The 23,702-nt window shown below is 48.2% G+C and overlaps 1 protein-coding gene across 1 annotated transcript; it reads left to right on the top strand.

The window, feature by feature from the left end:
* Nucleotides 1–2,503: 2,503 nt before the first annotated feature.
* On the top strand, nt 2,504–4,482 carry LOC6901665 (uncharacterized). Its single transcript, XM_033383936.1, has 2 exons — nt 2,504–2,832; nt 2,888–4,482. The coding sequence occupies exons 1-2, from the start codon at nt 2,599–2,601 to the stop codon at nt 4,370–4,372; spliced, it is 1,719 nt and encodes a 572-aa protein (XP_033239827.1). The 5' UTR covers nt 2,504–2,598; the 3' UTR covers nt 4,373–4,482.
* The last annotated feature ends 19,220 nt before the right edge of the window (nt 4,483–23,702 follow it).

Raw genomic sequence — 23,702 nt, 5'->3', positions numbered from 1 at the left:
AGCTGATTTTATAACGATTTTCTTTGGCAATCCCTTCAAATACGAAACCCACTCACATGGTTTTGTGCATTGCGTGGCTTTTGGGCGCCACTCCAGGCCCTTTCCAGACCCCTCTCCAGTCCCCTCTCCTACCCATCTAAAGCCACTCTCCAGTCCCCTCTTCAGCCCCTCTCCAGGCCCCTCTCCACCTTCAGTTTGTTTTGTCACTACCTGTGTTGAGTTTTTAATGAAAATCACATCAAATCGATATGCAGGACCACCCCCTGCACCCCTCTGCACCCTCTCCACCCCCCTCCACCCCCCTCCACCCGTCTACCTTGTCACCGATGCGCTAAACTTGAAACGCTTCCCAAAACGCTGGAAGCCAGAGCCCCCGAACAGAGGCGTCCTCAAGGGGGCGCCATTTGGGCATCAAAAAAGTCCCTCAGAAGTCACTCATAGAACAGATATCACACGAAGACTAACGCATAATACCATCTATATAGCACTCGCCCCCCCCCCCCATCGATGAGGTCACCCCTGATCGTTGGAATGCTTTCAGACCCCTCAATATGCATTCGAGTATTTTCAACAAAGTGGATTAGAATGGTCCTTATGACCATCACCGACCGACACAGGGCAGCCGGACAATCCGACCCCCAGTGGAGGGGTGGAGGGTGGAGGTAGGAGGCAGGAGGTAGGAGGTAGGAGGCAGGAGGCAGGAGGTAGGAGGTAGGAGGCAGGAGGCAGGAGGCAGGCGGAAGAGATGAATGACCATCGATGACTAGATGGAGCTTGGAGCCACAGTAAACTGCGGTTAAGGTGCAAAGAGAGCCCGATAAAAGGAGGATGGAAGGATCGAAAGGGAAAAAACAGAGGGCGATGGTGGGGCACAGATACAAAGAAAGACAGGGATATGCAGATGGAGAGCCAGCGGTGGGGGTGGAGGTGCAGGTGGAGCATTAGGGCAATGCATTTTGTGTTCATATTTTCTGTTGCACACTGGCAAAACCACCGCAAAAAGCTCAATGACCAAACGAATGGACTGGACCCAAAGCAAAGCCAAAGTCCCCCTAACAAGCCCCACCCCGCCCCCCCCTCCGCACCGCCCCTGTTCGGGCCGGATTTTTATGTAGTGCAACCATACTGGAAAAATGCCTTTTAGCCAGACATTCAACTATTTCTCGATACGGTTTTCAATGCCTGATCCAAATGGAATTTACAAAACATTTGCGGGGTCCCTGCACTCGGCGATCCCTTTGGTATTTCCTGCCAGAATCCGCTTGAGAAACCCCCAAAGGATATAGTCAATAAAGTCCACCGTAGGATCTCCGCTGGGCTTTCCAGAAGAGGAAGTAAATGCTGCGCCTTTGGAGGCCCAGAAGTTACCATAAGGACGTTGAATCCATGCAGTGTATCATCGGAGGCCTGGTTGTCTTGCTTCTAGTTTATTTTTGGGGTAAGAGTCACAACAGCCCTGCCTCGATGACAAATTCTAATCGAACTCCATGCAAATTGGGAAAGGAGTGGCCTAGGGGGAGGCTGGAGGATAGCGATCTGGTGGATACCCTGCAGGGATAGCCCGTAATCGCATGAGAGGGTCGCCGACTGTCGGCTGTCGGCCATCCGAACAGTAGGCCTTGAATCCCTCTCAAAGCCTGGCCCAGGGACGAGACTGATCGACTCTCGGACGAAGGCAGGCAGAGGTTCAAGTCCTGCCAGCGACAGAAGCCGCAAGTCCAACGAGAATATCTCTCTTTGGTCACTTCAGCGAGTGAAATACAGCGAGTGAAATGCAGTGAGTAAAACACAGCGAGTGAAACACAGCGAGCATTGTTGGACCCAAAACGAGCATCAGGCCTGCTTTTCGAAACCCCTCCCCATCCCTGTGGCCCAAGCCCTAGTTTTTCCGACGTCACCTCGCCGCCGGCTGTGGCATAGGGCTCTAGGCTCTGAGCGCACTTGGTCCGGTGCCGGGTTCGATTCCTGGCGTAGGCTGCGGAGTCGAGGTCACAACTCAAATCTATATCGACTTCTCACTTTCCTTCAGTTCCGATTTACTGAGTGTGAGGGCGATTGGCCAGTGCAGAGTTGAGTTTTGGCCTTGGCTTTTTGCCTCAATTAACCGCTGGTATTGGGTCTATATTTTTTTTGGTGAATACGTGAAGAGTTCTCTGCAATGGATGAAATGCGTTGCCCAGGTCACGTGGTGGTCCCCCCGGCGGGCCGCCATTAACCTATTGAAGCCGACTCGTGATTAGCCTCCCATGCATCCTGTTCCAGTTCCCTGTTCCCTGTTCCCTGTTCGCTGTTCCCTGATGTTGGTGCTGGCTGCGTGGGAGAATCGCGATGATTGATGACAATGCCGGGGAGTCCCTTTTCCTCTCCAAATACCTCCCCCCCCTTACTACCGCAGTAGCCCTAGCCCTAGTTTGCCGAAAAACGAGCAAAACCCAAACAAAGGAGCATCGTAGAGAGCAGAGAAATACCTGTCCGGGGTAGACAGTATCAGGAACAGTCAGTACCGACACCGGGGCCGTACGTTCAAGACTTGAACACACACATAAAATATATATTTTTTTGTTTTGCAAATACGGAACGTAAACGAAATCGATAGAAATGTACGAGTGCGAGCACTGCGGTTGCAGGAAGACGACCCTGAACGGGGCACCCACGTACGAGCTGCGGCGCACAGCCACCGGCTCTGAGTTGGTGGGCGAACGGCGCTGGATCTTCGACACCTGCAGCATCTGCCGCAACGTGAGGTTCTTCCGCCAGTTGGAGGAGGACGAGGACGAGGACGAGGCCTCGCTGGAGGAGCCACACAAGTCCGATGCGGCCGAGGAGCCAGAGGTAAGCGAGGGGGGAAGCTATGTCTAGGGGCTAATTCACGGCATCACTCCAACAGGGATTGAGCGGCGCCGAGACGGAGGATGAACAGATTGCCAAGGCCGAAACAGAGCCGGAGCCGGAGCCAGGAGATGGGTTTGGCGACGGGCAGGACCAGGTGGTTCCGGTGATGCAGCGCGTCAAGATGTTGGAGGGCAAGGCCAAGGAAGCCAACCCCAAGCCCACAAAGGGTCAGCTGGGGGGCAAGCAGCCGGAGCCGGACCCGGAACCGGAGCCGGAGACCGATGCGGAGTCCTCGGTTGTCTCCTCCAGCGAGACCGTGATAGAGTCCTTCGCCTTCGCCTTCACCCGCGCGACCAGTGGCTGGGCCAGTGGCATGCCCAGTACTCCGAGAACCTCCTTTAAAGTCCCCCTCAAGCGCTACTCGCTGCAGCCCGGACTGAAGTGCAAGCGGAAGGCGATGCGCCGTTTGGCCAGCATTCGCCTGGACGTCGATCATCAGCTGAAGAAGACCGAGCTGGAGCTGCGCGACCTGGAGGTAAAGCGAGTGCAGGTCCTGAGCGAGGGGGACGGCCCATCGCTGGACTGCAGAAAGGGCATCGCCCCGCTGCTGGACTCCGTCGTGGAGTTCCTCCTGGAGCAGTCGCTCTACAAGGACAAGGCCAGCCAGACAGAGCACGAAGCTGGAGCCGGACGTCGCCTCTCGACAGTGGAGCAGCTGCGGCAGCTGGTCGAGACGGTGTCGACGGTGAAGCGGTGCAGCTACCAGGCCATCGGGCATACTGCCCGCCAGGCCTATCGCGGGATGAAGCACACGGACCGCACGACGAAGCCCCGGCAGGCGGAGGATCAGTTTCACACGGTGTCCTTCACGGACAAGGAGCTGCTCGGGGCCCTCGCCAGCAAGGCCCACCTGTTCGAGGACACGGCCCCCAAGCAGCCGCTCTACCCCAAGGAGCCGATGCCGTGCCCCGACCTGCACTGCCCCAAAACGTGCTTCCCCTCGGAGCTCCACGAGCATCTGTTGAGCGACCATCCGGGCCTGAAGGCAAGGCCAGTCGGCCTGCGACAGAGCGAGACCCTCTACATGGACCCCAAGGCGCTGCCGCTCAACGAGGCCACTTGCCTCCAGCTGTACGAGGTGAAGGACAAGATCGCCCACGCCCAGCCCGGCTGGAGGGGCGACCTGCTGCCCGTGCTGGTCATGGCGGCCCGCGCACGCTTCTCCAACGACTCCGACTCCGCCGACGACCCCAACTCCGGCGACGAGGCGGACGCTCTGCTCGTCTGGCTGAGCAGCTTCCGCCAGGCCGACCTTCGGCTGTACGGCACCCTCTCCGTGTGGTCGCCGCGCCCCCACATGGCCGACACCCTCACGGTGCTCACCGGCCAGCCGCACGACATCTGCGCCCCCAAGGACCTGGCGACCATGCTCCGCACTCCCTGCACCGTGGTGGTGCCCCACGCACAGCTCCAGCGCATGACCGCCCGCAACGGCGGCCCAGAGCCCAGCCTAATCGCCGTTCAAGTGCAGTTCCAGTAGCGGCCACAGCCACCGAAAACCCAAATCAAATTCCTAGATATCTAAATTGTTTATTTTCCAGCCGGGCATGGCTGCCCATCAATATATTTTAGTATTGTTTCGAGCACAAAGTAGGCCCTGAAAGGGGGTATTTATTCGTGGGAAGGAGGCCTCCAGCAAGGGGCAGGGGTAGGCCCTGGATCGTCGTGGGTTAGGCCCTTTTCCCAGCTCATCTTAGCGACTTTCGAGCGACTTCTTCCAGGCCCTGGCATCCCAGGGCCTCCCAGGCGGCAGGACACCCAATGGACACTCCTAGGCTGCCTCGAGGACATCCTTCAGCCATCCCAAAGCCTCGGCGTGGTGTGCTGGGACTCTCACCTGCAAATATTTTCCAAAAACACTAATTACCCAATTTTTCATCATTTTTTTTGCATATTTTTTTCATATTTTTTTGCTATTTTAATTTTAATATTTATACTCTCTATTTTTCGATCTGGTCTTTTGTTGAATTTTGCAAACAAATATTTGCTTGGGCCAATCGGGGGGGGAGTGGGGGGGGGCACACAGATATCAAGTACAAAACACACAATATATTTATGGACAAATTGTTTTTTGTAGAATTTTCGTATTTTGTGCAAATGTTCAATGCATAAATATTATAATAAAAATAAAGAGATACAGATAGAGATAGAGAATGGCAAATGGAAAATGGCAAATGGAAAATGGAAAATATTTCCATGCATAGTTTTTGGAATTGATTTCACAAGTGTTGGCCAAACACAAGTTTTTGGGATGCCCCCCCTGGGGGATCGATGGACTGCCAACGGCGGGTACGAGTATATTGAAATCCCGATGAAATGTGTGTCCGAGCAACAAGCATTCGAGTAGACATCCGCCCACGCAACAAGGTAATCAAATGCAATTGAAAAGCCAGTGCAAAAAGTTCCATCCTCCTGGCCCGGCTCCGGCCCGGACCCGGCCCTGCCCCGCCTTGAGGAGCCGGAGTTCTGGCCGATTGCAACGAATTTAATCAAAAGTTACAATTCCAATTGTCCGCAAGCGGGTCACTCGTGTTGCGTATTAAAAAAGTTCGACTGCGGTGAGACAGGGACCGAGATACAGATGCGGATAGACAGAGAAAGAGACAGCGACAGCGACCCGGCATAGATGGCGTGAAAGAGAGAGAACGAGGAGCATCGCTCTCGTTTCATATCCGTGGCTCTATGTAGGCCAAAAACAAAAAAGGACCAGGACCCAGGACCCAGAAAAAGAATGAAACCGAAACGAAGCGAACCAAAAACTTTGCCCGCTTAAAGTGCAGCGATTGCATCGAACCGAACCGAACCGGACGGACAATCAATGCCTACGTACGTATATCCCAGTGTAGGCCGTATCTCTGCATAGACTCGCATCTGAAAGAACGTTTCACCGGCTCGGATGTGGGCAAAAAGATAGTGTCAAAATATTAGAAAAGTACAAGATACACGGAGAGATAATTGGCAGACTGAAGAGAAAGGAATTGCATAGTTTTTACATAGAATTAGCTTTGATTTAGGCATAAAAAGTACTTGAAAGTCTTTTGAATGCGGCCCTTATTTGAAACAGTTGAAAATAGATAACCAATCATCACTTTCGGATGAGCGGAAGTGCAAAATTTAATAGATATCACTTTGATTTAGGCATAAAAAGTACTTGAAAGTCATTTTAATAAGGCCCATTTTTGAAACACTTGGAAATAAATGCCCAATCATCACTTTCGAATGAGCGGAACAACGAAAACGAAACGGATGTAAATGCTCCATGTAATTGTTGGCAGAAATCTACGAAATATGCCAATAAAACTTCATAAAAGGAGGACTGCCATCAGAAACTCTGATCAAATATTTGGTTAAAATTGAGGCAAAAACCCTACCATTTAAGGCCTAAATATTGGCCAGGCCAAGTGTAACTATTGGGTGCTCGGGGCGTGGAGATTTTTGAGACTCCTTTTGGTGACCCCAGCCCCTGTCCAGATCTCGTCGCACATCCATCCAGGCAGTAGGCAAGCGTCCGATAATGACGGGTTGGCCGAACAATCAATTAACGCACTGCCAGACCCGGTCCCGGCCCGGTCCCGGTCCCGGTCCCGGTCCTGGAGCTCCAGGCGAACTTCTCTGTTGACAGTGTCTGAGTGTCTGGTGGTGTCTGGCGGTGTCTGGTGGTGTCTGGCGGTGTCTGGTGGTGTCTCGGTGAGGCCCGAGGATGGTCTGTCAAATCGATTTTGTAGCACCCATCGAGCCGACCATCTCTCCGAGGGGTGGCCTCGACAAACATTCGTTGGGAGCACTGTCAAGTCTCTTAACTGATAATTTCGATACATAGTTTTGGTATTTTTCTTTGGAACAAAATTCTAGGCTACATATGTATACATAGATCTATCTAGGCTAAGATGTCTGTGGCACCCGAAGAGCAGCAAACGCCGAGTCTCCGCCAAGAGCCGCAGGAAGAGTGTGCCTCCGAGGGCATCCCCGAAGAGTTCATAGTGGGCAACATCGACATTGAGGACGAGGACGAGGACGAGGACGACCTGTGCTCGATGCTGGCTGGCCGCAATCACAGCCTGACGACCGTCAGCAGCTCCTCGCCGATCGACGCTCGCATCGAGTGCCCACAAATCATGGAGCCAGTGGCCCGGTCACCGGCCAAACAGGACTAGTCCGTGCCACCGAAAAAGCATGCATTTTGTGCAATCATTTCACAAATAAATTAACTCCAAAGAAGGTCCACACCTGTCGCATAATTGAAGGTAAATAACATTCGATGTTTGACTATCGTTTGCCGAAAAACGGGGGACCGGGGGCCGGGGGGGCCCTGACTGATGGCCGGACTAGATGGATGGCAGGGGCAGGGGCAGGGGCACAGGGTCTGCTGCTGGACGCTTATTGTTAGATGGATGGATGGATGATGTGTTGCTCTCCATCCATCTCCCAGCCTCCCGGGTGGGGGGGGCAGAGCCAGGGACACGATAGAGTTGATGATTTGTGGCGCAAAATGCGAAACTGACAGCGCGCTTCCGCTTAAAGGAAATTGAAATCCTTCTTTGCACAAAATTGTTGACGTATTTACACCCACACACAGATACACCCCCCCCCATGGGAGGGGTGGGGGAGGGGGGCTGTGTTGTTTTAGGGATACCCCTGGAGTCCTGCAATCCTTTCTTCCAGGCAGGACTCCAAGCAGTACAGATCCTGCAGTTCCAACTCGAATGTTCTCTAGTCTTCGGCCACGTGGTAGATCCTTGCTGCAGGTCCCCCCCTTTAGATGGGTGTGTCCTTTGCATGTCCTTTTGCTTGTTATGTCGGTTTTTTTTTTTTGCGTCTCCATCTTTTGCTTGTTTCACTTTGTGCACACTTTTTGCAATTAGGCGAAAAATTCAAATTCAAATTCAAATCAATAGACAAGGAAAACTTTTGCTGCAGCACGTCGTCATGGCTGCCGGAGCAGGTCCTCGACCAAGAGCAGGCCAATTGCCCAATGCCAGCGGCTGAGTACGTGTTCGGCCAAAAATAATACCGCTACCGGTACCGTTTCGACTCCGACTCTGGCTCCATTTCCATTTGCCGGCTCCGGCTCTGGGTTGGGGCCTCCCCAAGGAGCTGCTCCGCTGCAAAGATGTTGAAAGGACAGCCACGGCCCAGACATATCTGGAGTTGATGCCGGAGCTGGGACTGGGGCTGGGGCTGGGACTGGGGCTGACGTTGGGGCTAATGTGATTTCGTTCGTTCAATTTGTGAATTGCCTGGAACACTCGTCCAGGGGGCAGGGGCAGGGGCAGGGGCCACCCGGACAGACGATGTATGCATAACTACGTGGCATGTGCATGCGCCTCCCCGGCTCCCCGACTCCCAGCTTTTGTGCGCGGCGTGTGCTCTTTTTTTGGCGGCGACAGCACCATCTTGCTCATTGTCGTGCAACAATTTAACATGCAACATGAAGACTGGACGGCACGCCCGGCACGATGCGTTGCCTCGAATACCCTAGCCGGAAGCCGAAAAAAGGTACCCTAAAAGGCAACAAAATTTCCCACAACTCCCACAAAAGGCTCCTTCCAAGGCAGGGTCTTCCAGGCAGCAGTTTGAAGCTTGTTAGATGTCCTTGAAGTACGAAAAGTCGCCAGGACTGCCATCTGGGCTTTGGCGATTAGTTGGCCACCGTTTTGGGCACCCCCCGAAATCCTAGGGTAGCGGGATTGTGTGGCAACAATGCTGTCAGCAACATGATTACCTACAGCACACACAGAGACTCAGACAGAGCCGGGATGGGGGGACTCCACCTCTCTCTCTCTCTGTGTGTGTGTGGAAGCTGCAGTTGAATGCAACTCGAAGGGAGACGGAGACGGAGACGGAGACGGAGTCGGAGTCAGAGTCAGAGTCGGATGCATTAAATGTAAGGCACTGTGCCAGAGAGAGAGGCAGAGGCAGAGACAGACTGCGCCAGAAACATTTTGCATTAAAATTAAGGGAAATTTATAATGAGCCAAAATTGTCGTTGCGATGCAATCGCCGCAATATATATAATATATTGTACATATTTTATATGCACACACACACACACACTATGTATATTTGATGTATGGCTATGTGTGTGTGTGTACGTGATTCCTGCACTGACTCCTGGCCATTTTCCTTGTCCTCGTCCTGGTCCTGAGGCCCATTATTGGGGTAATTTATAATTTGTTCATTTAAATGATTACAAAGGCAACGACCTGCCATGTACTCTTAAATATAAGAAATACACATGTGCCCCGCCCCGATCTACAGATACTTCATAAATCCCAAGACCAAGACAGTTTTCCAGCTAGGAAAATTCAACCAGAATATAGGGTAGAGGTAGAGGCCCCTCATGAAAAGTTATCACCTCGACTTGCTCTCCTAAAACGACTCGAATCGTGGCAAAACGTACAAATTTCGGTTTTTTTTCTCACTCACTTTCGCTCCAAAAAAGGCCCAGCAAAGCCCTTTGCCTCTAAAAATATACATATATTTGGTGTATTTACACTGAAAAAAATATGTAGAGAATGTTTGGCGCCAATTAAAAGATACATTTTCGTAATCGTTGAAAGTCTTCACTGGTTTTCGAATTGTATCTTTTGAAAAAATTGGTAAATTGTTGAGTAATATAATAGTTTTTGGGACAGTGCAAATCTTCTTTTTTTTACAATTTCTCAGGTGAAATAATATATAAAATAGAGGGCTGAAGAGCCATGCGGAGTGCTTTCTGTGCATTCCCAAAGTCTGATCTGTTTCAAGGGCTTCTATGCCTATTAAATCCCTCGATGTAGCTTTCGGGACAGGGCTCCAGGACTCTCCAGCCACCGCAGATCTTGAGCATTAGAGGCCACAGGCTTTCCCAGATCAAAGCGCCGCCTCAGCCTTCAGGGAGGAGCTACTGGCACCATGTATCTACTCGCATATTCCACCAAAATGAGATCCACATAGATGGTAGCATTTAAGGATATTCGTAGTCCTGGTCGTAGTCCTTGAGCTCTTGTTTTTCGTGTATTTTGGACCCTTTTTTGTGGCTTCTTTGGCTTGGCTTTTATTGCATAAATTGTTTATGAATTGGAAAATTAAATTCCTCTTAGCCTGCGGGCAGGATACAAGTTTATTTCCCTGCAAAAAGTTCAATTGAAATAGCACGCTCCGCCGCACACGCACACATGGGGCTGCCACGCCCCTGCCTGCCACTCCTCCTAGGGCCAACAATCGGAATACGGCGTACTCTAAGCGGGAAAAAGCTGTCTAAAAGGCAACAACCGATCGTTGCAGGAGATGCCCTGCGCCCGGAAGTTCCTCCACAGATCACAGACGCCTTCCTCTGTCCCTCCCAAAAGATTTCAGATGCGCTCCCTCGTTGTATTGGCTGCCCATTGGATCTCTGGCTTAAAAGGAATAGCATTCCTTTTACATGTACCTTGAAATCCATCCAGATGGACACATAACTAATCCCCGGATACTGATTGACCAACAACCGAGCAGCACGGAGCAGCTCGGACCACCGAGGACCCATCCTTTAGACCCCACAAACAATTGCCAGTCAACAAGCGAAGCAAATGAGTTTTGATTCATTTAGCGTAAAATGAAACCCCAACCAGAAGCAGTGGATGCCAAGTGGATGCCAAGTGGATGCCATGCCATGCCATGCCAGCCAGCCAGCGAGGGGGTGAGGGGGGGAGGGGGGGTGGGGAGTCAAACCATTCAGCTGTCATTTCATTATTTATACTGCTGATTAAATTTCCGCTTATACTCATTAAGTTCCATTGTGAAACCACTTCCGTCGAGGACAGGACACGAGACACGGCCAAGACCAAGCAGACTAGACGGAGAAGAGGGCGGGGGCGGGGGCGGGCACGGAGGGCGGGGACAGGGTATAGGATGTTAGTGGGTGAGGATAACAAACTAATTAAGTCGACGGCAAACTGCAAAGGTGCCCCAGCATTGGGGAGCCACTTGAGAATCGCAATCGGAGCGGCGGCACAATTAACAAGATAGCACCAGCGGCACGGCTAGAGAGTCCGGGGGTGCTCGGTGCTCGGTGCTCGAGTGGTTACAATCAAAACTTTGGCGAATGATTTCGTATCGGTAGCATGGGGCACATGGCATCACGCTCCACAAAGTAATTAAATAAACGCTTGCCGAAAATGCATTTCAAATCTAAAAGATGCCAGCCAGAGATTCGGGGAAGTCGCGAATCGCGGCACCCGTTCCGCGACACTATGATAATCCCCTACTAAACGATTTCGTCTGTCATCTCGTGGTCTACAGAGACCTATGCTCGTGAGGGAGGGATTTGTTTGGAAAAATATGCAAAAAAAAATGCCAAATATTTCCTTAAAAACGAGGAGGAACGTTGGGAGACGGAACGGACTTTATTTATTTATTTAATTAACAATTATCTGGAACTTAGTTACAAAAGAAGAAAAGGAGGACAGAAGACAAGTTAAAAGTCAGTTAAATTTAGGTGTTTTTAAATATTAGCTTAAGGGACTTTCCAGGGGAATAAGGTATCACAGAGGGAGTTATCTTACGAGTTCCCAAACGCCTTCTTCTGTGCCTTACACCACTCTACCAATGCAGCCCCCATATCCCCTCGGATTACTGCCCATAAAAATGTCAACAAGTACCCCAAAATATCTGTAAAAAATGTCTGTTTTCTTTGGTTTTTCCATTTGAGCTGTTCAAAGGATTTTCTTTACCACGTTCTGGCTTTAAAAGTTTTCTTCCTCCACAATTATCGCTGGCCAAAAATGAGTGCACTTTTGAGCTTTTGTCTATATACCGAAGGATCTTATCAGGGTTATCGCATCGCAATGACAACTTCCTTACACACACACACACACACACGCACACGCACACAGACAGAGACACGTTGCGTTTTTCACAGCTGCTATTCCTTAAAAAATAATCAATAATTTTTAAAAATCTGAGAAAATAAAAATAGAGTGATTTTTAGTTGAATCTCGGGGAGAATTTTGGTGGGAAAAGCGATGTTTTTTTCTGATTTCCATTATAAATATTACAATCCTAATTTTTAAAACAAAATTGATTTTTAGTAGTATTTCTGGGAGAATTTTGGTTGGTAAGGATTATAAATATCAGAAAAAAATTAAGCTAAAAATTAAAACAATAAAAATGTATAATAATAATAATATAATATAATAATAAAAATAATAATAAATAAATAACAAATAATTATAATAAAAAAAAAATATGTATAATAAATAAATAAATAATTATAATAATTAAATAAAAGATTTAAAGATATGAAAATAATCAATAATTAATAAAACTGTGAGAATATAAAAATATAGTGATTTTGAGTAGTATTTCAGGAAGAATTTTGGTTGGTAAGGATTATATACATAAAAAAAAACAATATAAAAAATTTAAATAAAAATATTTATAATATTAATATAATAATAAATAAATAAAAAATAATTATAATAATTAAATAAAATAATTAAAGATATAAAGTTTTAAAAAATTAGAAAATTCGATTAAATTAATGAAATTAAAAATCAGTTTTTTGCATGTCTTGTCGGTGGAAAAGTGCTGGTGTGGCCGGCAGCTTTAAGCTTGGCAAGCAACGGTAAATGCGCGCCAAGTGTCATTATCCTTTTTGGCTGGCACTCCATGCACACACACACACATACAGGCCGCCGCAGCCGCCTCCGCCGGCAGGTTGCAAGCGTTAATATGCCATAAACACACACACAGAGACACACACACACGCACGCAGGGAGACGCAGAGGCACACTCATGAAGTGCACGTGGCCATTGCCAAAACGACAGACAGACAGACACATACATAAGCCTCCTCCCAGGGGAGAGAGAGAGAGAGAGAGAGAGGAAAAGCCAAGCCAAGTTTTAACCACCAGCATCGTCGTCGTCATCATCGTCCACCGTCCCTTCTCCTCTGCCACAAACATTAGCCAAAAGGTGCAACGATGTCGTCGTTGTCTTCTCCTAATTTCTGTGTTTGTGCTGCTTCATTGCATTCCCTCTCCTGCTCCGCTCCGCTCCGCTCTGCCCTGCCCTGCTCTGCTCCCTCTCCCCCTCTCTCTCTCTCTCTCTCACTCTCTGTGGCAGGTCTCTCCTTTGGCCTGTCGTCGATTTATTTTTCATTTAGTTTTGTTTTGATTTGCCGCCTTATTCATTGCGACAGCATTGCAGTAGTCATAGTGGCAGAGACCCAGCCCACCGCTCCACCGCTCCACCGCTCCACCGTTCCACCTCTCCTCTGCTGCTCCCTGCGCTGCTGCTTCGGCTGCTGCTTACGTAATTTCCAGGATAAGCTGCAAAGTTACAACATTTTCAGCCTGCAGCAGCAAAAGGCAGCAGCAGGAACAGGCAAGGGGTAAGGGGAAAGGAGGCAGGAGAGGCACCAGGAGCAGCTGCAGCATATGCTGCAACCGGAAGCAAATGTGCAGGAACAGCATCCAGGAGCAGGAACAGGAACAAGAGCAGCAGCAGCAGCAGCAGCAGCAGCGGCGGCGGAGAGCTTTCCACAGAGAGAGAGAGTGGGAGAGCGAGCGAGTGCCGCTCTCTTTTTGCGGTACTCTCTCGGCTGGAGCTTTCGTTGTGACGCGAGTGCCGGCTGCTGCCGCAATGGCTTTGCCGACGCCGGCTGCGCTGCTGCTGTTAAGTTTGCAGTTTGCCGGCTTGCGGCATGTTGCAAGAGGTGTCTCCCCACATCAATCCCAACTGCAATCCCCCCCACCCCACCCCCCAGTCGGCTGTGCTGGGGGGTTGCTCTCTTTGGGGATGCCTTCGAAATTATTTGCCGTACAACTGATCGGCGACTAAAAACTTATTTACTCCACAAGACATATATTATAAATTATACAAAAAAACGAGGGGGAACGTTGAACTCCACATTTATACACGATACTCAGTGCTCTTTTCAGCTCTCTTAGTCTCTCAGATCTAGGCGCTCATCGGAACGGACAGACATACATATGTACCTAGTTTTAACAACTAATTTATTTCGTCTTTTTTCTCACTTACCCATAATTCTGCTCCGATTCTTACGATTCGTCAGGGTTCCACGAGTTGCAAGCGAAACGCACTATTTATTTGTTATTTATTAATTTAGGCATTCGTTTATTAACATGAGGTGAGGCACGAGGGGGCGGAAGAGACAGTCAGATCGGGAGTATTGGGAATGCCTCACCCTACTATGGACTTCCCTTGGAACGAGAACACTCATTCCTTTTTGATGCTCTTCTTCACTGCTTCCCTACAACATGGAGTGGGAAAGAGACAAAGCTAGACGAAGCCACACACACACAGCTGGAACTCAGTCGATCCAACGAAAAAAAGAAGCAGCATAAAGGAACAACGGTGCTTTAGATTTTGGCACATGAAAAAAATTAATTTAAAACACATACATTTGTATATTTGCATATATTTATCACACATTGATTTACTTTTCCTTGGACGAGCTGCATTTTTGCCGCCATTTTGCCTTTTTCTTCGCCCCCGCCTTTGATCAAAAGCTGGTTTTGGCCTTTTCACACATTTTCTTGCACAAAAACACTTTTTTTACCATCAAAACTTCACTACCGCGCGACATTTTAGCCATCGAATTTTTCACCATTTTCCGGATTTTCACGGATTGAAACGCGGAGCCGACTCACGAACGCGCGCTTTGACCGTCGGAAAAATGAAATGGAGAGCGGCGAAAATGCGTTCATTCTATGCTCTCCTGCTCCTCTTCCTATTTGCTCTCTCTCCCACGCTCTCTTCGGCTACTTTTGCGAAAACGAAAAACGGAACGAAAAAAATGGAGAAAACGGAACAGTAACACATTTTTATTTTAACACATAAAGAAAAAGAATTTATGGAAAAATAATTATTTTGTATATACATTTTTGTATATTAAATATATATATTTACATACATATATCACACATTGCTGCCACTTTTCCTTCGTGGATCGGCATTTTTGCCGCCATTTTGCCTCTTTCTGCGCCATTAGACAAAAAAACATTTTCTTGCATTAAAACACATTATTTTGTGAATTTATTTCTGATCACTGCACTGAGCTTCACTTTACACACCCGCGCGACATTTTTCCCGATGGATTTTCACCATTTTCCGCATTTTCTCGAATATTAAACGCGGAGCTGAGTTACAAACGCGCGCTTTGACCGGTGGAAAAAATTTGAATGAGAGCGGGGGAAATGCGTTCATTCTTTGATCTCTCATTCTGCTGCCAAGGGCGTACCCAGTATTTCGCGAAAGGGGGACATGATATTTTCGCGTAAGATGATGATGATACATCTACATACATATTTAGAATGGTTAATAGGGAAAATCATTCTTGTTACATATGCAGGGAAAATTATAAGACAGAAACATGCTGAAGGGGCGGCCAGCTTCACCCCTTCTGACCACTGGGTACGCCCTTGCCTGCTGCTCTTTCTAACTGCCATCACTCCTCCCACGCTCTCTTCAGCAGCTTATGCTCATAACGAAATTACACAAGGTGGTCCACTCTCGCAACGCGCTCTCTTATGGTCGGCCACCAAGCAATCGCTCCCAGTGCCGAGCGTAAAAGAGACCCGAATAGGACTTCCTTGTATAATTTCATCATGCTCCTTGTCTTCTACCGCTGCTACTGCATAGAGCGATCAAAAGAGTGCGGGAGTGGGAATGAGATGGGGACACTGGTAAGAGAGTTTCAGTGTGCGGTGTAGGTGCAGCGCAAATTGCAAGCGAAATTAGTCAATTTAATTAAATTAATTGATCTCCCTTTGCAGTATCAGAGGAAGAAGACAAGGAGTGAAGTTAAGCATAGGTAAAAGTACCCGAGAGAGCGTGGGAGGGGGAGCAAATAGGAAGAGGAGCAGGAGAGCATAGAATGAACGTATTTTCGCCGTTCTCCATTTAATTTTTCCGTCGGTCAAAACGCGCGTTAGTAAGTCGGCTCCGCGTTTCAATCCGTGAAAATCCGGAAAATGGTGAAAAATTCGATGGCTAAAATGTCGCGCGGGAGTGTAGTGAAGTTTTGATGGTTAAAAAAGTGTTTTTGTGCAAGAAAATGTGTGAAAAGGCCAAAACCAGCTTTTGATCAAAGGCGGGGGCGAAGAAAAAGGCAAAATGGCCACAAAAATGCAGCTCGTCGATGGAAAAGTAAATCAATGTGTGATATATCTACATATACAAATGTACATATGTATGTATGTTTTTTAAATTAATTTTGTTCATGTGTCGAAATATAAAATGTGCCGTTGTTCCTTTGTGCCGCTTCTTTTTTTCGTTGGATCGTCTGAGTTCCAGCTATGTTTGTGTGTGTGTGTGTGTGCTTCGTCTAGCTTTGTCTCTTTCCCACTCCATGTTGTGGGGAAGCAGTGAAGAAGAGCATCAAAAAGGAATGAGTGCTCTCGTTCCAAGGGAAGTCCATAGTAGGGTGAGGCATTCCCAATACTCCCGATCTGACTGTCTCTTCCGCCCCCTCGTGCCTCACCTCATGTTAATAAACGAATGCCTAAATTAATAAATAACAAATAAATAGTGCGTTTCGCTTGCAACTCGTGGAACCCTGACGAATCGTAAGAATCGGAGCAGAATTATGGGTAAGTGAGAAAAAAGACATGGACAATTTTGTTGTTCTTTGCCATTTCTGCTTTTATTTTCTTTGTAATTACATTATGGGTGCAGCACACATCCACTTTCACCAGTGGATGAGCAGTAATATGGAATGAAAGCATAAATTGGTTGCTATATGGCTTATATGCACAATACCCTTGACGGGGTAGACTGCAGTGTATTAAAGTCGAAGGATTATATATATTGAGTATTATTTTTATTATTTATTCGCTGGCCATTACAGAACCTACTTTTCTCTTTTCAGGTTTATAATAAATATATCATGTGCTGCACTCATTAAAAGAGTGAAAGCCTGTTGAAAGATGAGTGATTTTCTGCCATAAGAACTGAACAGAGGCCCCCCCCCCTCCGCAGAGGCTGATCACATATACATACACATATACATATGTACTCGCACTCCCACTCGTATTTACGTGCATAGATTCAAATGATGCTTGAGCATCGATTGCGCCACAAATGGATGCATTCTCGAGTCGCATCCTGTGTGATGTTCGGTGGCTGTCATTGCTTGGAGGTTGGGCCATTTACTCCGTCTCTCCATCCAGTCCACCCCACCACCTGCTCCGGCTCCTGCCTTCCCTAGGGCTCTATGCTGTTCCTGTCGCTCTCCTCCCGATGGCTTAATGGGGATTTGATGTTTTCGGTCAAGTGTCAAGGATTCCCAGCGTTGCACTGATGGACAGCCAGCAGCAGGTACAGACCGACTGGAAATGAATCAACCTAACCATCCGTCAATCTACACACACACACACACACACACAAACACACATACATATATGTATCTGCAACTGCGGATGATGCCATGATTCGATGAGTGGCTCGTCTTTAAGGGTTAAATAAAGCCGGCATTGTTTGCCCTTCAATCGGTGGGCATATGCAAATTGTGTCTAGCAATTTGTTCAACTCAATAAATATGGCTATTGCCCCAGCCTCCTCCTCCTCCTCCTCCTTCTCCTCCAAAAAAAAACTACCAAAAGAATATTGAGAAACTCCAGCCCTAAAAACTATAAAAGTGATTTATTTGATGTCACAGAAAAGCAGTCATGCATAAATATTTAGCATAGCCCCCAGTACCCCCCCTCCTCGCCACAATCCCCACAAATCCAACTCCGGTTCCGACTCCCAACTCCTTCGAGAAGATATTTAAATCAGACGGAGAGAGACAGAGAGAAAGGTTGGCCCAAAGATATATGCTTTATAACTGTGTGTAAGCCGTAAGCAGGCGGGAATCTGAATCCAAATCGGAGTCCGCCTGTGTCCGTCCCTTTTTTTCTTTTTTTTTTTATTGGCAGGACGGAAGGCAGGGCGAGGACATTATGGATACACTCGGACACACGCCTACTTCAAGCCGGGAGCACCCCAAACAAGGCACATAAAAAGCCGTAAGCATCCTGCAGCTCAAGTGTCCTGCTGCCGAGGCAACCAAAAACTCTTTCCCCAAAATACCCTGCCTCGCACAGGGCGTACCCCATGTTGGGGATACTCCATCGTATACAGAGGCTTGTCCAAAAATAGTTCTTAAAACATTTTTGAAACTAATTTTCTTAGAAAAAATCACTCAATAAAGGTTTTTTGGGGTATATTCCATCCCTTGATCGGCAGTGTATACGGATGGTCGTCTTTATAGCGGGGGTCCCTGCCATTCCATCCATTCTTGTGCTTTTTTCGTTTGGGCCCAAATCAAATATGCGCAAATAAATAAAAATGAAAATTCTGTATAAAAAAAGAAAGAAAAGAATGAATTTCTTCTTTAACTGTTGATGCCGATAAGCATTAGCGGGGGGGAGGGGGATGGGTAGGGGATTGGGGGCGAAATCTCAAGGTAAGCTTCGGGCCAAAAGAAAACACTTTGCGGCATTTTTATAGTTGTTTGATATATTCATTGAAATTGGTTGCTCCCACCCCCCCCACTCCCAGGGAGTGTTCGATATGTATTGAAATATTTATGAATCAATATACGTAACAAAAAAACATATTCCCCTCGTCTCGATTGGCCAAAGGATCTATCTGCTTAGACCTGGCTCTGTGTCCCGTGTCCTGTGTCCTGTGTCCTTCTGTGTGTCATCTGTGGCATCTGTCCGGAATCCGGAATGGGAGTAAGCAGTAAGCAGTAAGTGAGTGTTTGGCTAAGCAATTGTTTATGTGAAGTTGAAGTTGTCGCATTGGGAGCTGGGTTCCGCATCGAATGGACGGAGGACGAAGCACGAAGGACGGAGGACATCCTTATGTACATAGGTCAAGACTAGTGAGGGGATGAAGGATGCTTCTGTCTCGGTACATAATTGGCTGGGACACGTTTCAAGTGCTTCCAATGGCCTTTGCAGGGATTCATCGGTATTCGATTGAGGAGAATCCCCACTCCTCCATAGTCAGAGGTTCTTTCCATTGGATGTGCAGTAAGTATATATCTTAGCCCTTAAGAGAACTCCTCTTATATGTATATCAGTATTAATTAAGACCACAAATTGTCATCAATTAATGGAACTAATGGCAATAGGGATGGTGCCTTCCTGTTCCTAAACCCAAGTAAGAGGAAAACCAAATCGAAATTAAATAAAATTCTCTGCAGATTAAGATGTAAATTTATTGTAAAACTCTAGAAATATATTATAATAATAAGATATAATAATAAGATATAATAAATAAGATATAATAAATAAGAAATATGTAAAGATATTGCCATAGAAATGGAAATCCTTTTTGGATGTTTTACTTCTCCGAACACGACTTTGTTCTCCTGATGACCGAGCGTCGATTCTACATACTTTTTATGTGGCCGTATCTTCGGTATGTTTCTAGAGTGGCCGTATATTCATGGATTATTGGCTGATAGGGGTAATCTTGTTTTAGATATGATGAAATATTTTAAGTAAATAAAATTTAATTAAGTAAATAACTCTATACACAGATTCGTAAGGTGACTAGCGCCATAAACATAAGTGTAAACTTGTAACGCTAGGATAAAGCATGAAAATAAATAAATAAATTAATAATGCGTGAAGGAAAGGTGACTGAGGACACTTTTTGTATGATTTGGCCTTCCACCACAAATTAAGTCTAAGAAAAGTTGTAGGAAGAGTCCCCCTTTCTCTGTGAAATAAGACTAAAATTGTAATACCCATTAGATAAGAAGATTGTTCGCCGTTTCAGGGAACAGATTGTCATCGTAAATGGTACCCCGGTGCCCCAGCACCGAAGAGAATGACCGACAAGTGCTGATGGACTTTGTTTAGGACGTCTCCGTACCTCAAGGGGCAACACATTCGAGAGTCTCCGCGAATACGTGGCTGATATGTCAATGGAGGGCACATTTATCCAGCCTGTTTGGAGATCTACATCAATGGAGCCCCAGCCATAAGGTGAGACGATGGCTCCGAGAGAGTTACTTCCCCACCGAAGTGCTTCCAAGTGCTTCTATGTGCGATCCGGTATGGCGATACCTTGCGATCTGCAGAGGATATTCAGAGGCCCACAATCGGCGTCTGCCCGAGCTTCTCTCATCTCGAGTATTGCAACTCCACAACGCCATCGACATCCCCGCAGTTCCCCATTTTCTGGAAGAAGTTAACGGCCATATTTGCTGCAGTCTTAAATGATGTTTCAATTAAAGACGCCCCAAGTCCGGCTTGTACCCATCGGTATGCCCTGCCACCCACACATTGCTCCACTTTGAATTAGGCCCAACAATTTCGTTCTTTTCTTCTGCTCCATTTGGATTTTGTTGCTGTGTTTTTTTTTTGGCTGGCAGCACAAATTTGAATCATTTTTTGAAATATGCAGCACACCACGGAAGAAAACTGACGTCAAAGAGTGAAATAATACAACGACAACGACAACAGCCACGAAAGTACCAGGGAGTACATGAGTAAACGACCAGGCAATGCTCTATTCAGGACCTATGCCTATGGATATTTTCGGAGATACTGGTTTTCCAAGGATCCATGTTGCTCCTGAGCTCCAGACTCCGGCTGGATGCCCCTATGGTGCAGCCTGCCTCCGATTTCGAGGAGACTCTGCGACTCTAGGGTATGGCAAGAGGCCACGACACCAAGAGACTGAGACTCTGAGACTGAGGCATGAACAGCGCGCATCGTTAGTCCCCCCCCTCCCCTCTCTCTCTCTCTCTCGCTCGCTCGCTCGCTGTGTGGAGTCCTGGGCGATGGCTGCTTCTTGGCCCCAGCCTGGCCCGGCCCGACTGTGACTGTCATGTGCCACAAACCCACTAAACTAATGAAAAATGTGAAGCGACGGCACAAAAGGAAGCACAATTTTTGTACGCACACACAACTCCAAAGGAGTGAGGGAGAGAAGAGGATGCAGAGACGAGGGGCAACACAAAGAAATGTTAATTCCGTAATACTTTAAATGCGGCAGGCATCGAATGACATTTGCACTTTTGCTGCCACTGTGCACAGTGGGGCCCAGAAGTGTCCTGGCCAGGCCAGGCCAGGCCAGACCAGACCAGACCCCACCCCCCGGCCAGCCCCCGACCAAAGCGACGCTATTCGTATGTTTGCCGTACGTGATGGCCAAGTGAAAGCGTTTCCCACCTCGTCCTCCTCCGCGCCGCCTGTCCAATCTCTGCCAAAGGCACGAGTGTCCCCTCTAATATGTAAGGGTATTTGTGGGCTGCAGGAGAAGCAAAAAAAGAAGCAAATAGTATAACAAAAGGTGCAAAAACGGGCACAAGAATTGCAAAGGGGGCCAGGTGCAGAGGCAGAGGCAGTGGCAGTGCCAGGCGCAGCTGGGTGCGGAGCTGACCGCACTGGCCAAAACAACAAGCAACAGAACAGAGCGGAGCAGAGCGGAGCGGAGCGGGTCGGGTCGAAGGAGTGGAGCAAAAGGACAGAGGACACGAACGAACATCAGCAGCAGGCCCTGCACTGCCCAGAGCGGAACTCGTGACACGATAGGGCTCTATCGGCGCGAGCAAGCGAAGGACGTGGCTAGTGAGCCAGGGGTTGTACAGCAGAAAGCCCACTTCTCTCTGTGCGAGACTGTACTTTCAACTGCCCTGCCCAGAGTGTAGCTCGTGACACGATAGAGCTCTGTTATAGCGAGACTAGTGAGCCTGGGGTTGCACAGTATTCCCAAGGCGGAGGAAGCCCACAGCTTGGATTTCAGAAGCTCTCTTTAGCCCTCTTGTCTCTGGACGAGACTGTACTTTCAAACCTTAGAGCTCTCTGTACGCTTCCGACTTAAGGGGACTCTATAAAACCCGTACAGTAGTGCACTTCGATCACCTTTAAACATGCCAGAGGACATTTCCATCAAGGGTTCCATTTGAAGAGCCTTAAGTCATAGTTTTTTTTTTTTTGGTAAATAACCCACCGAGTCTCTTGGGGCTGGCCGGCTCACTTGACCATCTCTGGGCCAGGAATGGATGATGGAAACGATGATGGTGGTGGGGAGGAAACCACCGGCCTGGGCTTTGGCCTGGTCCTGGTCCTGGGTCAGTTCGCACGTTCATTTGCGCGCTCGTTTGCTCTTTAACAAATGTGCGCTCCTTTTCATTACGTATGACAGCAAATAGTACAATGGAATATGGAATATGACATGCAGGCGATAAAGTTATGCCGGAGACACACCAAAAGAGAGGACTGGGCCAGGCTGAAAGGTGAGCAAATGGGTGTTAGTGTGCCACTTTGCCACAGCCGCACTCACACACACACACACACGAGCACACGAGAAAAGGGGAGCAACACCTCAACAGGAGCTGGAGGAAAAGCAGAGCAGAGAAAGCCGTGATAGTGGGTGCGGACTGGGGCTGGCGAGGGCGAGGGCGAGGGCGGACCCACAAATGCTACTGCGGTAGTTGTGCTAATTTGTTTGTTTGTCGTTATCATTTACATTTTCCCTCTTTGCCCGGCCCAGGCATTCCCTTTTTGGAAGCCACACCAGCCAGCAGCCAACCACCGTACCGATTTCCTTTGTCCAAGACAAGCAGCCGCACAAAGGCACAAAAGCCAGCAACGACAGCAAGAGCAAGAGGTCACCACCGAATCAGAAGGATAGAGAGGGAGAGAAGTGCTCTCTCAAGCGCAATGAAGGCACGCCTGGATGGGACCATCATCACGGGAGCAGCAGAAACTCCAAGTCCCTGTCTGAGAGAGATTTCCGCTTAAGATAATCCTCAGAAAATTGTTAAGAGGAGTATATGCAAATCACAAATCGTTACGGATCATGTGTACAGATGTGTGCGCATATAAGTCGGACTATCACCGTACGGGTAACCTTTAATGTGATTGCCTAGGAATGACCAACGAATAGAGATAACAGTGCTGTTAACAGGGGCTCTAGGGGGTAACAGAGGAGTTAACAGGGGCTCTAGGGGGTAACAGCGCTGATAACAGGGTCTCCCGGGGGTAACAGTGCAGTTAACAGGGGCTCTAGGGGGTAACAGTGCTCTCAATCTCGCTCTCGATCTGCTTGTTATGATCCACAAGGCTTTCCACCCTTGATGAAACTATACAAGCTGCTCCGCACCCGCCACGCGCTCTCTTTTCGGGTCTTATTTTGCCTCAAAGCGCTCTCAGCAGTGCTGAGCGTAAGATAAGACCCGTCAGAGAGTAAGCGTACCACCTTGTACACTTTCAACATGCTCTCACGGTCTCTTAGCAGGTAAGCCACAAATAATATCGCTTGAAGCCTCGTTGTAGCCCCAGACTTTCGTCTTCTTGGGACCTCCAACTCATCTTTGGAGAAACTACTTCTGCGATGAGTTACCATGGTTAACCCTTCAGAGAAGACATCAAATACAGATCTTCGGTGGAAGTCCCTTCCAGCCACTGAATATTAAAGACCTGATGGCCGTGGCAATCGATGACGAGACATATCCTCGACTTGCCGGCACTTTTAATTCACTTTCACTCCTGGCACGCACTCCATTCCGGCTGCCAGTCAGACAGACAGACAGACAGCCAGCCCCCGAGATACGAGTATGCAGCAAAAGCTCCATCATTACCGTTGTGTTTGTGCTGCCGTTGCCGCCAACTGGTCATCAGATCCGCAGTGTGGGCGGAGGAGCAGGAGACAGGACGTCTGTGCCTGTGTCTGGGAATTGTATTTCCTTTCAGCTTCTTCTTTACCCGCCCATCCCCCCCTGTCCGCCTGCTTTCTCGCCTCTTTTTTGCCCCATTCTCTTGACTCCTTTGCATTTATCGTGTATTTTTCTCGTGGGTTTGTCGCGCATATTAATC

Source organism: Drosophila pseudoobscura, chromosome X, assembly GCF_009870125.1.
Source record: "Drosophila pseudoobscura strain MV-25-SWS-2005 chromosome X, UCI_Dpse_MV25, whole genome shotgun sequence".
NCBI classification, from domain to species: Eukaryota; Metazoa; Arthropoda; class Insecta; order Diptera; family Drosophilidae; genus Drosophila; species Drosophila pseudoobscura.
The sequence above is the reverse complement of the archived record's forward strand: the minus strand, read 5'-3'. Positions and strand labels throughout refer to the sequence as shown.